At 43.5% G+C, this 16627-nt stretch overlaps 1 protein-coding gene across 1 annotated transcript; it reads left to right on the top strand.

Moving 5' to 3' along the window:
- The first annotated feature begins 8857 nt into the window (after positions 1-8857).
- LOC113025571 (dnaJ homolog subfamily B member 5) lies at positions 8858-16187 on the top strand. The gene is made up of 6 exons (XM_026173476.1): positions 8858-9094; positions 9675-9933; positions 10279-10811; positions 11723-13740; positions 14362-14557; positions 15587-16187. The coding sequence occupies exons 1-4, from the start codon at positions 8987-8989 to the stop codon at positions 11954-11956; spliced, it is 1134 nt and encodes a 377-aa protein (XP_026029261.1). The 5' UTR covers positions 8858-8986; the 3' UTR covers positions 11957-13740; positions 14362-14557; positions 15587-16187.
- The last annotated feature ends 440 nt before the right edge of the window (positions 16188-16627 follow it).

Here is a 16627-nt window from a genome sequence, read left to right as displayed (position 1 = left end):
CACGCTGTTGCCTTTCTGTTTGTTCTTTTCAAAAGCTGTGAAAGCGCAATATCCAGCAGGGAATCTGCTCATCTGGCTCTCTTTGATTGGACATTTGCCCCATAAATAATAACAAATATAATGTCACCCTGTAGCGATTCCAAGTTTCCTCTTAATTCATTTCCTGCCCAGTAGTTGTCAGTGCTTTGCCCTCAGTTGCTAACAAATGAGATCCTTCCATCTAATTTTGTGGATGTGGCTGCACATTGCAGCTACATGAGCTACTCACACAGATAATCTTACAGAGTGCATAAGATATGCAAAAAACCTCATGTTTCTGGTCCACTAGCTATGAATATCTAAATGGTGTTTTTTTTGTGGGTTTTTTTTGACATTTTTCTATCAGCGCCATTAAAAAAACAGTGCTAACTGTTTAAAATGTAAATAAACGGAGGCTGTCATTTTGCAGCTATTCTTGTCAGTGCCAGTTGGTGCTGGCCAGGTGTACGGCTGTGACAGTCCTTGGACAGGAGGTCTCATCCTTCTGTCCCTGCTGCTCTGCTTACCAGCTATTTGTTTTCATGCCACGTTTGGGCTCTGCTGCTGGCATGTTTGCTGCTGAAAGTCTCAAAACAATTTGCATAGAAATATGCATAATGTCTGAGCCTCAAGAATGACCTCTGGCTTCTTTAAATGGCACAGTGGAATGTTTTCTTAAATAATGCACACGTTCAGTTTTCAGATTCATGCAGTTGCTTGTTATTTGTGTAATACTTCACACAAATGGGGGGATTAAAGTGTTTTTCACTGATGTGTGGTGGATGGCTTGCTCTGGCCTGCTCCTCAAAGGGATATTTACACAAGGCTGTGGGGATGTAATAGTGCACTATCCTCCAGTGCCATTGGGGGTGTCTTCCTCTGGTTCTGCTGTTTGGTGAAACTCATAAACTTTTCTGCACACATACACACAGATGATTGCAGCAACCTCAAATCTGATGTCTGCAGTAGCTCAGAAACTTTCCTCCCAAGTCTGCAAACATCATTTCCACGTGCTCATCATGTGTCACGCTCTCCTCTCCTATGGCATCCCCTTTCAGCTTGCATTACCGGCCTGCACGTGGCCTTTCTGCCTGTCGACTCTCATCTCTCTCCTCATTTCCTCTGAGATTCCAGCAATCTGCAGACTGCCTCTGTCTGTGGTCTCCTACCCCGAGGTAAATCTCTGCTACCAGAGACAATTAAAGAAAGCTCAGCACAGTCAGCAGAAGAGCGGCCAAGAGGAGGCCCCGCTGAAGGAGAGGGAAGGACCAAGTGTCTATCTGGCTGCAGAGAAGAAGAATTTGTCCTTAACATTTACCTTTGTGAGCATTTATATTGTAGGAATGGAACGGTGATGGAATGGCTGGCGCCCCCCCCCCCCCCCCCCCACCGCCGCCCCCCCTTTACATAACTAAATTTGTTATATAATTTGGCATTGTGCATGGTGACAAGTGATGAATTTCTAAACAGCAAATATTTTCTTCTTCAGTATTTATTCTGCCCTGAAGAGGGCAGTACATTCCAATAAAAGGGTGTAACAACAGTGGATGTAAATCTAATCATACTGAGAGAACAGGCTGAGCACATCTGTGTGTGTGTGTGTGTGTGTGTGTGTGTGTGTGTGTGTGTGTGTGTGTGTGTGTGTGTGTGTGTTTTAGCTGTAGCATATTTTATTAAGCTTCACTTTGCAAACCACAACATTTGTCATGCTAATTAGTTATGACTGCAGAGCAAAAAAATTAGGGGGGGACTGGGCAGTCTTTCCTCGACAGCACAGTAGTGGCTGTTGGTAGAGGATATGTAGGGAAAATGCAGAAGTGTTTTCAGCTGTGCAAAAAATGAGCTGCAGGGGAGATTTCATAACCCCCCCCCCCCCCCCCCCCCCCCCCCCAGCAGAGAAACAAAAATAAAAACACCTCCCTCACTGCCAGACATAATCCATCTCCGCCTTCTGTACTCCGCAATCTGTCTTAATGTTTTCTCTTATCATTTCCTCCCCATCTCTCTGATAAATTTTATAACCCGCTTTCTTACTTCTTCCCTTTCTGCCCTTTTCTCTCTTTTTGCTCATCTCTGTTCAGACATCATCTGTCCTCATCTAGCTTTCTGTCCTCCACCAAAATGATTTTTCTATCTGGGTCACGGTCTGTATCTTTGTGTGCATTTCTGCCTGTATCTTTCTGTGTCCTTATTGCCATCTGTCTGTCTCTATCTGCTGCACTTGAAGGCGGATGGCTATAGTCTAGCCAGAACGACACATACGAGCCAGTCACACACCCAGACATGTGTGGGAGCTGCAGTCGGGGGGTAGGTGCGAGACGGGAGAAGGCGACAGAGTCGCAAATGAGAATGTCTCATTACTTTGCCTGGTGATAAAATATGGCTTGTTATGACTGCCTTTTTTTAAACTTAATATCTGATATGCATTCCCTAATTCTGCCCTCATTTGAACACAATACTCAAAAAGATCTCTGCTTAAACTCTTGGTGCATTACGTTACATAAGGAAACTTTCCCCAGCGGCCTGTAAGTACACCAGACCTCAGACAATAGATTTTTTTCGGTGGCCTTTTCAAGCAATGTCGATTCATCCGGTGACATTTGAAGGACAGGGCGGCGGTGTCATGATGTGAGATGAGGTTGGCGTCGCTTCCTCCCGTGTGCTCTCAGCAGTATGATTCACCTTTCTGCATCCCCTGCAGGCATCACCCAATACTCCCACAAAAATGAGACAGGGCTGAAGCATTAGCAAACAGTCGCCTGTATGAGTGCTGTGAAAAAAGAAAGAAAGAAAGAAATGAGTGAAAATAAAAAGTATTTGGCCACATCTCTCTCTACCAGCTGTCTACTATGCTGTCAGATAAGAATAGCATGTCTGGTACAGAAATGTAGGCCAAAGTCTTCCATAACTGTAGTTACATTATCCACTTGTACTTGTTTGGTACAAATACTGATGGTATCAGTTAAATATGCTGCATTTTTCCTGCTCTTTTAAGGGTGTTTTATTGAGCAGTGTTGCAGTTTCTTGATCTGCACGGCCTCGTTATATAATTATTAGCCTCTCTCTAAATAAGCTTGCATTCTTTATATACAGGAAAAGCTGTACAACTTTGAAAATAAAACTGCAGAAAATGCAGTTAAAGGTAAAAAAATCTCGCACTCCATGGAGAAGATGCAACAGTATGTAAGCCACAGCTGTTAAATACATCAAGATGTACAACTAGAATATCACTCTTACGTGGGCAGGGCTCTAATAACATAGACTTTAAGTACAAGTCAATTGAATGAATAGAAAGGACACAACAGGAGGCTGAGCACACAAAACGGGGGGGGGGGGGGGGGGAGGAGGAGGGGGCAAAGTGGAGGTGGTGTGACTGCCAATCCAAACTGCCAGGGATCTGTTTGTGAAGTCCAATATCAGTTGTTTGGTTGCCTGCCCATCAGTTTGTGGTGTGTGTGTGTGTGTGGGGGGGGGGGGGTCGGCTCAGAGCTCAGTGGGTTCAGTGTCTGCTTTTGCTTCATCACCTTGTTTTGAACTGAAAGCATCATTATGAGTCGGCTGGTATTATGCTTTTGGAGGACAGAGTGTGTCTGCCATAAAGATGGTTTCTTAAGTAGTAGTGATTTACACCCACAACCCTCCTGTTCCTTTGCTCATTAGTGTCTAATCAGGCAAATCACATGGATTTGGGCTAGTCTGAACATTTTAGAAATTGCTAATCTCTTGTGATTTTTCCCTAACAAAGAATGGCCAAAAAAAAAAGAAAACATATCATGCATCAGTTCTCTGGGTGAAGATGTCTCCTTGATGCCAGAAATCAGAGAAGGGTGGGCAAGACTGCTTCAGACTGACAGCATAATAGACAGCTGGTAGAGCGAGAAGCGGCTAGGATCGATAGGAAGGCAACAACATGTTAAATAAGCGCTTGTGGTTCAGGTGACGGCAATGTAGTTGTGTGGAGGATTGTTATGACCCAAGTCATCATTGTGCGTACTCTGTCCGCTCCTCCACACCTGGGGGTGGCGTTGTTCATTGTTTCTGTTGTGTTTTGATTATGTAAGCTCCAGGCGACAGCTGACCATTGGTTGGAGACTGAATGGTACTCGCTATAAATTGGTACCTGTCAGCACTGGCTGGGCACTGCCTACTTCCTGTTTCCAACAAGGCTGGGCTGTGTGTATAATTGTGTTGTGTGACCGAGAGTTCTGTGTCTAGAACAGCTTGATCTTTTTATGTACACTGTAAATATTGTAAATATCCTTCGTTAAAATAATGCACCTGGTAGATGCAGGGGTGGGAAGTCTTTTTCTTTTAATACATTTTCTCTTGTTTAGGTTACGTTAGTTGTGTTCCCTTTACCTAATGTTTTGTTGGTTTTTCTGGATGTGCTCACCCTGACATTTTCTACCGCTATAGAAAAAAATAAACTATTGTGTTTGGGCCTGCAGACCTTGCTGTAGTACTGATCCTTCCTTGGAAAGAGGGAGCATAACAGGGACATTTTCCTGACTCACTGTGGGCATCAGATGACAATTTTTCAAACTTCACAGCCTGCATGAGTATTGTTGCTGATCATGTCCATCCCTTTATAACCTCAGCACAGTACACACATCTTCTGATGGATGCTTCTGGCAGAATAACACACCTAGTCATAAACTGGATTCTTGAACATAATGAGTTCACTGTATTCAAATTGCCTCCACCATCACCAGATCTCAATCTAACAGAGCACGTTTGGAGAATTTTGGAACATTTGCATCATCGACAAATCTGCAGAAAATGTGTAATGGTATAATGTTGAAGAGTGTTTCTGGCATATTGTTGAATCTGTGCCTCAAAGAATTAAAGTGGTGTACCTAATGAGGTTTGCAGTGAGCTTATGGAAGCTCATGAAGTAATAGTAATTGATAGTATGAAATAGGTAGTTTAACCACTGCTTTAGTCTACTCAGACATGTTATATATAATTTAAAGTTAACTTCATGTATTTGATTCCAAACAATAAAAAGTAGTACAGTATGTACTACTGCAGGGGGGGGAGAAAAACAGCAGCCTGGACAAAGGAAGACGAGAGTGAACACTCAGTACAGCTACTACAAAACACGCGAACAACACCACAAAGAACACCAGGCTCCGTGTAAGCTGTCCGCCTTCTCACCACCTAACAATAACAGTGTTACTGCTGCTTGGTTCTTTAATTAGCATTATTTTCTCTGAGACTGACAGGCACCTTTGAATGTGTCTCTGTGAGAGAGACACAGAGTGTGAATGTGCGACAAACAGGACCAAACACACTGACTGTTCCCGTGGGCAGGAGTTATGAATGCTGGCTGTTCTGATTCACTCTCTCCTGCTCAGTCTGTGAATAGTATGGATGAGCTGCTATCTGTTGCATGACGCTCTTGGCTCAACATGTTCGAACCAAATTTGTCTGCTGCTTCCTGTGAGACGAAGGGAGAATCCTGAGGAAATTCCATCCTCCATTGGATGCCTGAAGCATCACGGAGGAGGAAGCACTGCCATGTATGTACGCTCTCTGTGACACCGACTCCATATCCATGAGTGCAGTCTGCTGTGTGTGTCGTAATCTCATAGTATGTGTAGTACGATCCCAAAATAGAAACGCTAATTTGTTTTTTCTTCAATGGGAGTAAAAAAAAAAAAAACTAAAAACAGATGACTTTCTGAATTTCATCAAAAGAGTGGCCTTTGTGTAGTAATCAGCACATGTCATCATGTGAATCATTCATCCAGGACCAGTAGAAGAGGGGCAGTCACTTCCTACCACAGATTTATGCTTAATGTAGTCATTACAACCAAAAATTTACTTCTAGGTGCTCAGTGGCACAGATACACAGAGAAAATGCCAGTGTGTCAGCCATAATGACATTTTTCAAAAGCAGCAGATTTGGCTACCTCTGATTCTGGATCATCCCAGCACCATTGTTTAGTTTAGTATCCACGTTTTGCCACGATGTAACACATATTCATCACAGCCTACTATTATTACTATTCTCTGACACTAGGAATAAGTTCAAATATGAGAACATGACCCGTTTGTCTGTTTGTTGGCAGTTACTAAATCCTCGTCTTATGCTATGTTCCATTTACATGCTTATTAGAAAGCCACATCCTTCACTCAGACTAACTCAGATAACATGCTGTAAAAATGCAAGACAAAAACTGAGGATTCGTGACTGTCAATCCAAACTGTCTCGAGTGTGTAACATGAGCCCAGACTGCCAAGTTGGACGGTTTCTCGGGGGGGGTAAGTGTTGTTTTCACTGTGTGTGAAGACTGAATGGGGGATGTGGAGGGGGGCTGCTGTGGAGATGGCACGCTTTGTGTTTTTATAGTTTTGACGATTTTTTGCTTTAGTTTTTTTTGGCTGTGAATGCAAACTGGTGAGGGTCCAGGCTGGCTTGAGATGGAGTCTTTGATGTACTTGAGAACCAGCCTGTCGACACATTTCACCAGAATGGAGTGTGCGCCGCGGGCTAGCAGCCCTTTAGACTCTGCAGGCTTTCAGAGACGATTGTTGGCTTATTTGAAGCAAGTGGCAACACATTTAAGTGACAGCGATGTGTTGAAAATTTATGTAACACCAACAGCCAGCCAGGTTCAGGTAATATCTCAAATTTTCACAAGATATTTGAACACTTACAAGGGTTTTTTCTTTTTTAACACGTTCAGTTACATAACACTAAGCTGTCTTTTTCTTCTACAGCTGTTTGCTGCTAGCTGCCCAGTGCTTTACTTGCATAGGTTTGCATTTATTGACGACAGAATTATACACAACTGCACCTACTGTACGATCTTATCCGTTCAGTAAAGGCTACTAAAAACATCACAAGAGGGGGAATGGCATTGAAAGGAGGACAAATTGAAATCAATGGGAAAATCCAGCAACAGCAAACATGATGGTTAAAGTAAATTCCAAGGGGGAGAAAAGGATTTCAAAACCTTATTTTAATTTGAGTTATCTTAGATAATCACAATCACTGCTTAGATAAGTGCTTGGTGGTGTTATGAAGATGGCTATCTGCTGACAAGACTTACTTATAGAAGGATTTGGATACTATTCTGACCTTTTAATCAATCTCCATTAGCAGCTCTTTACAGTACAGAAAATCAGCTTTGGCTCTTGGTCACGTGAACATCTAAATGTGGTTTTCTTTTGAATTATGGTCAATATATAAAATATGAGGAGTTTGGGATGTGACAGAGTGCAATCCAACTCAATAACTCCAACTCACTGTGATACTGCCCCAAAAAATGATAATTTTGCATTCCGTCCTCTGCTGTTATACTACATTAGCTTGATAGCTAAGTCAGGTTTTAGACACTTAGAATTTATACTACCTTTTTCCTGCCGCCCGACTGTATTATAACAGTTTTTATTAACTGTCTGATGAAAGATTTGAATTACATAACATAACAGACGTCTGATTAAAACTACCGTGTAAAGCAGCAGTCTAGTTAGTACCCCTGTCATGTTAAACAATGGTTTTGTCACTCCTTATTTTCTTATTCATCTCACAAGCCCTCACATTTCTCTTAAAAGGATAAAAGACTAAAATACCAAACTCTGTGTGAACCATCATCTCCAACCAACTACAGTTGTTCAGATGATGCATCACTGATCCCTACATATACACACACTATACCCATCTATGTATCCCTCCTCTTCCTCTTATCTAACCCTATCCCAGCTGCCATAGGGTGGAAGGCAGGGTACACCATGGACATGTAATCAATTTCTTGCAGGGCTAACACCGAGAGACAACAAGCATTCGCACTCACATTCACTGCTATGGCCAATGTAGAAGTACCAGTTAACCTACCCCCTCAAGCTGCATGTCTTTGGACAGTGGGAGGAAGCCTGATAGTCTCAACAAAGTCCAAAGAGTAAAAGTGGAATTTATGACAGACATCATGTGTCTGAAAACTGTTCATAACAAGGCGCTCCTTGAGGTGGTGCCATATTCGTTTCCTTTCAATAGCTGGGACCACATCCTTATTATCCTCATCTAGATTTGACAGTCGTAGATAGAGAATCATGTACTATTATCTACATAACAAAATAGTCACAATACATTTTAACTGGAATACATTCCCCCTGCAACTGAATGAGCATTGCCTTACAGTATAAGGTGCACTGTGATGGCTCATAATGTGAATTTAAAAGCAATGATATATAAATATGATGTATACATATAATTATTTTGAATCGATCTGAATCAAACTAGGTGTGAAGGACACGCCCTTTTACCTGAGGGCATCTTGCCTAATATGGGTATTATGGCATTATTAATATGTACTTCAGAAATGGCTATTCCTAAATGATTCTGCATACCCACCAACATAAAGACGATTTAGTCATTTTTGTTCCTCCCATCCACTGAAAACATGTTTTTAATCTGTAAAAAGAACGACAAGGCGTGAGCTTAAATGCAAAAATGGCACTCGAGGACAGGGGCTCCATCACCCAGCAGGGTATGTTCTGTCTGGAGTTTGTCTGGGCAGACAGCACTTATGAGTTCTTTTTCATAACTGTGCCTGTTCTGTCTGTGGAAGGAGAAAAAAAGAGGACTCGGTGTACCGAGTCGTGACTGCTCAAATCTGCCTTAAAGAACTCCGGAAACAAGTCTCGAGATGGAAAAGGGAGGCTGCAACATCCGCGTGATCATCGCCCGAGCGCCAATAGCTCTTCACCGAGAGCGCTGAGGACACCGGCATCCCCTGCCGCGCGTGAGGAAATGGGCGGGTCCGGGGAAAGCTCAGTCACACCGCGTGGGCGGATGGAGCGGCTAGTGGGAAAGGAGGGGGGAGCCGCCGCTCTGGTATTTAACGGAGAGCCGAGGAGAGCTCAGACAGCACGGAAAGCGAGCGGAGCAAGCGAGCGGAGCGATTTCAGCACCAGCCCCGAGGACAGCGACACACGTAGCACCACAGCTAAGTTTCCCATCATGGTTCTCATCTGGACCCAGTTCGGTGTGAAGCACAAAAATGGCAATGTCAAGTGCAAAGTGCGAGTTATGCACAGGGGGGACAGCTCCGGCTCCTCGTCTTCAGCGGTAAGTTTCGCATTTTTCGCGGGGAAGTTTCTGGGGCTGTTTGTCTTTAGCATGTATGAAGTGTGTAAAGCTGCACGGTGCTGACAGTTCGTATGAACGACACCGTATAATTAAACAGTGTGTATAGAACTGGCACATTACTGTTGTACCGGATTCATTCATATGTAAGAATTGCCGGCTCGCTTTCAGCCAATCGCTGCAGAGTATCTCAGTCGCTGAGGTGGGGAAGAGTCTTTTGCCTCTTATATGACTTTCCCCCATCACGTTGTGCTGTGCATGAGCCTATGAAATTCATGGATATGTGACCGCACATGCAGCAGCACGGAGATAAGGGTGTTTTCCCACTGAGACTCTGTTAGAGGTGGGGGGATTTTCTGCATATTAATAGATATTCTGCAGCAGTTTTTTGGAAGATATCTTGAGCATCAGCTACTCTGTTTAACATTCTAGGTGATAGAGGTTTGAATTTGCATGCTTATTCGCCACTGCTTGGCAACACTTGGGATACAAGGTTGGCGCAAGCTGTTGTTTAAAAGGTGAAGACAGGTTTTTAATGTGACATTTTTGTGTGTTTTCGCAGGAAAGCACCAGGTCAGAGCAGGACGTGCCCTGTCTGCCCATCAAACCCGCAGGCAAAGACTTCTACAAAGTCCTGGGCGTCTCCCCTGAATCCAATGAAGATGAAATCAAGAAAGCCTACAGGAAAATGGCCCTCAAGTTCCACCCAGACAAGAACAGCGATGCTGACGCGGAGGACAGGTTCAAAGAGATCGCAGAGGCCTATGAGATCCTGACTGACCCCAAAAAGAGAAGCATATACGACCAGTTTGGAGAAGAAGGTGAGGAAGGGCGAGGATCTGAAATTGTGATTGCTAGCATTTTAAATAGCTTCACTAGTAACTGCCATCTGAGTGATTAGTGTAGCGTGGGCGATTAGATTAACTATTCATGTCATCATCAAATGCTAAATATTGATGTGTGATGACTCCCACTCCTATAAAACAAGCTCAACATGTGAAATGTGACAGCTGTGAGGCTGATTAGCTATTGAGGGAGAAACAGAAGAGTTTTCTTGGTCTCTACAACATTTTAGAAAAGGTGGCATGAAGAGAACTTAGGGAACATTAAATTAGGAGACGTTCTGCAGCAATTTGACTTGAACCTGTTTTCTTTCCCCTTTTCAGGCCTTAAAAACGGAGGCAACATTTTCCGCAGCAATTTCCACGGCGACCCCCACTCCACCTTCTCCTCCTTCTTCAATGGCTCTGACCACTTCGACATCTTCTTTGGCAACGAAGAGGGCGACGACGACCTCTTCAACCCCTTCAGACGGTTCACCTTCAGCCACGTGAGCGGGTCTGCAGGCCCCGACGGTGGCCTGCGGAAAGGCCCGAGGCACTTGCAGGGCGAAGTGGTGGTGCACGACCTGCTGGTGACCCTGGAGGAGGTGATGCAGGGCTGCACCAAGCATGTGAAGATTACCCGCAGCCGCCTCAACCCAGACGGCCGCACCTTGCGAACAGAAGAGAAGGTGTTGAATGTGGTGGTAAAGAAAGGCTGGAAATCGGGAACCAAGATCACCTTCCCCAGGGAGGGGGACGAGACCCCCAACAGCGCCCCCGCAGACATCACCTTCATTCTCAGGGACCAGGAGCATCCTCAGTACAAGAGAGAGGGCTCCAACCTCGTCTACACGGCCAAGATCACCCTTAAAGAGGTGAGTTTGGTGCATCACCATCAGATACATTATGAAACATATGAGTGGCCTATACTCAGATACAACCACTTACACCTACTCAGATAAAGGCTAAGATCTATGCACCACTTCTTGTCCTTTATATAACCATTGAGTAACGTTCTTTCTTAAATGCCAGAGAAAATCGATTCCTGAAAAAAACAGCAGTAATACATAAGATTGAAGGTCCAATCTCTGCCAAATGCAGGGAGGGAGGACAATATCTTTGATTGCAGTCTGAGGAACAGAACAGAGTGTTCTGTTATGGGCATCTGAACCCCTCAGCTTACAGCGGGCTGACAGACCCCCACAAACACAGAAACAGCAGTAAGCCTGCCAACGCCTCCGTTTACCTCATCAGCCCCTGCAGAGAGAGCGAGCAAGCAGGAGCTAAATTTAGCTCCCAATACTGACTGCCCCCACGAATTGCACTTCACCCTCCCTCACAACTACTATGCTGGCTGCAGACTTCTCTGCTTGTATAAGGCAGGCGCCTTTTTTTTTTTTTTTGGCTCACTCTGTCTCTGGCTCTCGCTTCCACCAGCCCACACACAGATTAGCAGGGTAGCAGTCACAGAGAATGACATTTCAAAGAGCTCCTCCATCTTCCTATGGCTCACTTCAGTCACTAAAACACTTAACGCCCACACTGAGCCAGTAAATGGAGCAGCGATTATAACATCTGTAACACCGGTCTGTTGCATAACGCAGAAAATAACACAGAGAATTGTTTCAGAAGGACAGACACCCCACATTTATCTCTTATGCAACTTGACACTTTTAGAGAAACTGGATTCCACTCGTAATTAGGCCACTCAAAAAAGAATTGTGAAACAGGTTAAGAGCTTCATGGGTCTGCAGGGCTAACTGTCTCTTTCTTCTCTTGTCTTCAGGCTCTCTGCGGCTGCACAGTAAACGTTCCAACGCTTGACAACCGGATGATGCCTCTGCCTTGCAGCGATGTCATCAAACCCGGTGCCGTCCGCCGGCTGAGGGGCGAAGGCCTTCCCCTGCCCAAAAGCCCATCCCAGCGAGGCGACTTGGTGGTTGAGTTCCAGGTGGCCTTCCCAGACAGAATCCCACCACAGTCCCGAGAGATCATCAAGCACAGCCTGGCACAGTGCTAGCCGGGTGACTCTTACCAGTTCTTACCAGTTCACAAACACAGCCTTGCCCGAGGTGCTATCACAACCAAATCACAACCTCTTATTGTGTTTGGAAGCGGCAAGCGGCGCATAAGCAAGTTGTAGATCACGTGCAACTTTTTGCGAGGAGATGACTTTCTGCGGGCGCTCGGCACGATGCACACCAACTTAGCAGTGCTGTGCGAGCAGTGAGTTGACAGCTGATTAATGGGGGTCTTTGGTATCTGAGGGCATCCATTGACTCGATAGCCTTTCTCTTGAATGAGTTATCTGTACTGTTATACTTGCAAACCTTTCGCAGGATATCAGTGTGCTATTCAAGTCTGTATAGACTTCCTTAAACCTCAATGGTAGAAACATGTAAGGGAAATAACACAACTTTAGTATTCTTATTATTATTACTTCTACTACTGTCATCATTATAGTTATATGGTGTTCATATGACTGATCTTTTGCATTGATTTATTACAATAGCAAACATACTTGTCTACAAAGATCTACTTTGTGTACAAAATGCTGAAACACTGTCTCTAAAAGAGATTCATCTGTCAAATGTTCTATTGAATGATTTGAAATGTCTGTATATAATCTGCAATGAGCCACCTGCTGATGTATTATTATTATTGTTATTATTACTTGATATAGAGATGTTTGGAAGCATGAAAAATAAAGAAAAAGAACAATTTGACTTCTGTTTCCGCCTCACTATTGGATAAAAGTTTATTATTTTCAAATCCTAAACTTACATAAGTGAACTCTCAGACATTTGCAGTCCACTAAATCACACTTCAGACCAGATTTGAAGTTGCTCAGCGATATAGCAGTCATCTTCTGCCATCTAGCGGCCAGTCCTAACATCATCCTGCACACAATAAGGCACACCTGTTGGTCTGTAATTTATGTGGCGGCCAACTGAGCGCTGCACAGTCCTGTCAAATAAAGCCAGTGCTCTGATAGCAGTGAGAGCGCATGCCTACAATGATGGAGACAAGAATGATTAAGGACAACACTCATATTTGGAGGCTGCATACATTTGAGATGCAGGATGGCATCAGATAGAAAATACTGGCAAACAAAAAAAAGACAGTCCACATTGATTTAAGAGATCGAGCCACCTGTGTAAAGACAGACGGCCTGTAATCTGAAGTTTTCCGAAATTCAGCCTCCATGTGTTTAGGAATGAAATGTCGCAAGTAAGTGAAACCACAGCATCCAGTCTGACTGAAGGGAACCCTGTGACGAGTCTGACCTTAGTCGTTCTCTTGCTCGTTCCCTGCGTGGTCGTTCTGCTTCTGCTGAACTGCCTCTTGCTGGGTTACAAGTTACTGATCCTGTCAAAGAAGAAAATCAGTCTGTGGCCAGAACGCATGGAGGAGATGCTTTTGCGGTCTCCTCAGAGAGTCAGACTGTCCGATGTGGCGTTTCCTTTGCGCCAAGACGGGCGGAGAGCGTATTTATCGCTATCAGAGCCCGTGCTCCCTCATCCCGTTACTTCTTCCAGAGCTTCTTCCAGGGAAAGGATCGGTCTGGATCACAGGATCCGGCTTCTGAGGCCAGATGGCGCTACAGGTTCAGGGTCTCAGAGAGCGCCGAGCACCATCCGGGCAACCTCTCCAGAAGCTTGTTTTACCCCGAGACTAAACCTGGCCTCCAGCTCACGGACCTACAGCCTCAGCAAAACAGGCTGGCGCAGGAGTGCACAAGTTTTACCGCACGATTCAGGGACTGAAACCAGAGTGAACCTTGTTCCTCCAAACACTCCTATGGTGAGTAATTGGGTCTTTCCCTAATTTTTTTTTTTTTTTTTGACAAAGTATTAAGCGTTGAGTCGCAAATACTTCAAACTGCGCAACTGGCTTAATTAACCCAATTTAGGGCCCGTTAACCCCCTTGTTACCGCTCATTGTGTGCACAGGTTTCCTGTGTGTGGTAGCTGAATTAAGTACAAATGCAAAGAGAAGTTTAAGGCCTCACTAGAAGCAGCAAAACCCTCCCATTAGTAACTGCTTTTGTGTTGCATGCTCTGATGTTACCAAATAAACTATCTGTAAAATAAAAATATACCAAAGAAAGTTGTTACACAAGGAATCTCTGAAGGTTGTGTGGAGTCCAAAGCCCTGGGCAGCACTGGTTTGGTGGTAATCTATCTGCTATATAGTTTGCCTGCACGTTTAAGATCTTTTGGGGTTATTTTAGATGTTGCAAAATATATTTGCAAGTATTTTGGCATATAGAAGAAATAAGTCTAATTTTATCTTGAATGAAGTGTGATGTGATGCAGTTTATCACTGGAAGATGTTAATCCTTGAAGTGTGTGTGTGTGTGTGTGTGTGTGCAGTAGATCGTGTTCTTATGAGCAGCTTTTTGTATCCCTTTGTTTTCTGCAGGAGACCGAATTTGTGGGTCTGATTCGGAGGAGCAGTACTTATGAGATGCTGCCAGGTGTGGACCCAGGTGTTGCAGGGTGCAGGGTTGACAAGATAGACATGGAGTGCGAGTACACCAACCTGCATTCAGAGGCGTCCTGTCTGAACGCGTCTGCAGCGGGTCCTGGACTGGATAGTGATTTTGGAGCAAGTGCAGGTACTTCCCCTCACAATGATCACCACTACAACAACTTCACTGTATACAAATGTCTTCAATAACTGATGTTGATCCATACATGAAATGGGGCTTGCATTTATTTTGAAAACACATTTTATTCCTGACTGAAAATAAAATGTCAGGAATAAAATGACATTTTATTTGCAGAATCAAATTCAAAAACTGAGGCCACAGTTCTCAGAGATTCTCCAAAATCGGACAAAGGAAGAGCGGAAAAATGTTGCCTGGTCGATTTCTGCCGTGACATTCAGATGGTAGCGTAAGAATGTGCTGCATAAACCATGATTTGTATCAGCATTGCAGGCTGGTGGTACAATGGTGTGAGGGATACTGGCAAACTTTTAAATGCCACAGACTGTCTGAGTGTTGTTGCTGACCGTGTCCATCCCTTTATGAACAAAGTGTGCCCATCTTCTACTGACTATTTCCAGCAGGATAACGTGCCATATCACAAAGCTCAAATCATCTGAAACTGGTTTTGTGAGCATGGCGATGAATTCACTGTAATCACCTGAAATCTACATGCACTTAATCCAAATCAGTAGCACCTTAGGCATGAAATCTGCAGCAACCGTATGACACTACTATGCCAATAATGATCAAAATCTCTGAGGAATCTTTCCAGCACTCTGTTGAATCTATGCCGTGAAGAATTAAGGCAGTCCTATCCAGAACTAGTTAGATATACCTAATGAAGTGTCTAAGTGTGAATAATTGCTTTAATAATTGCAGAAATCTGTAGACTAGTGATCACGGACAGTAATATCTACACTAAATTCTTGGAAAGATTAGAAAGTTTTCTTCTTGTTGACCTTTCACTACGAAGAATGTCCACATAGAATTTGACCGCAGACGAAGAAAAGATATCGGAGTGTAATTCATGCACATAAAAATCCAAGGTTTGTGTGATATGAATCCTCCAGTTTGCAATCACTGAAAACAGACTGTGTAGCAAAGTACAACCTTTGATCCAATAAACATCTAAAGTGGAAATGCAATTCCTTTCAGGGGTCTCCCTGCGGATTCTGTCTGCAGACAGTGACGGCCTGTCCAACGGAGTGCTGGCTTCAGCTCTGGAGTGGGATTATTATGACCCCTGCTATGTCAAACAGAATAATATACCCAAACATAAACATCGCAGACCTGCAATCCACATGAAACAGTACTGGGTGTAAATTTGTACTTTTAATGTTTATTAATGTGTATCATGTATTTATTCCATTAAGTTTGTTGTTTTTTTAGAATTTCTTTGTCTCATTAACACTATTTAACACTTTAAACAAACTGACATAGTTTTTGTTGTTGTAAAACTCACTCTTCCACAGAACCTGTTCAGACTATGTTCTTCTTCACTTTGACTTCAGTTACTATCAAATGTTGTCAGTGCACTGATAACACGCTTCACTGATGTTAGTTAATTCATCTCAGTTTCACATGCACTGGCCCAGTGGGCTGGTTCTAAGTATCACAAACATTTTCATAACAATCAGTTTCACAGTTGATTTGAAATTCTTTGATTCACTTTGATCTGTAGACTATGTAAAATATAATAAAGTACCTATTGATGAAATTGTTAATCTTTATAATAAAAAAAACAACTTCATGTTTACATACTTTGTTTCGGCATATTCCAGTTGCCTCTCCTGACCAGCAGAGGGCGCGCCTGGTGATATGGTTTGTGATGGGATTGTGCTTATTTTTAAAAATGTCTAAATAAAAAGGCAGCCGAGTCTTTGCAGTAGATTAATAACACAGAATAAAAGGACACTGGCTTGAATGGTATTCATAAACAGTGCTGCAATGTGGTTCAAGTAAACTTGCAGTTTTCAGAATACAGGCTGTATGTATTAATGCATCTTGCTCAGTCACAGAAAATTTAAACAGTTCCTTTCTGTTTAAGGTCTTCAAGCCTTGATCTTAAAAGAAGCTTCAACTACAGCACGTGCGATGAACCTTTAGAAAACTTTACAATGAGCTCTAGATGTTTATCCTCTAATACAACTGATCTAGGCTGAGATATGGTTACAACGACAAGACGATCATCCTCAT

Source organism: Astatotilapia calliptera, chromosome 7, assembly GCF_900246225.1.
Source record: "Astatotilapia calliptera chromosome 7, fAstCal1.2, whole genome shotgun sequence".
NCBI classification, from domain to species: Eukaryota; Metazoa; Chordata; class Actinopteri; order Cichliformes; family Cichlidae; genus Astatotilapia; species Astatotilapia calliptera.
Note: the sequence above shows the minus strand (reverse complement) of the source record. Positions and strands in the feature narration are given on the sequence as shown.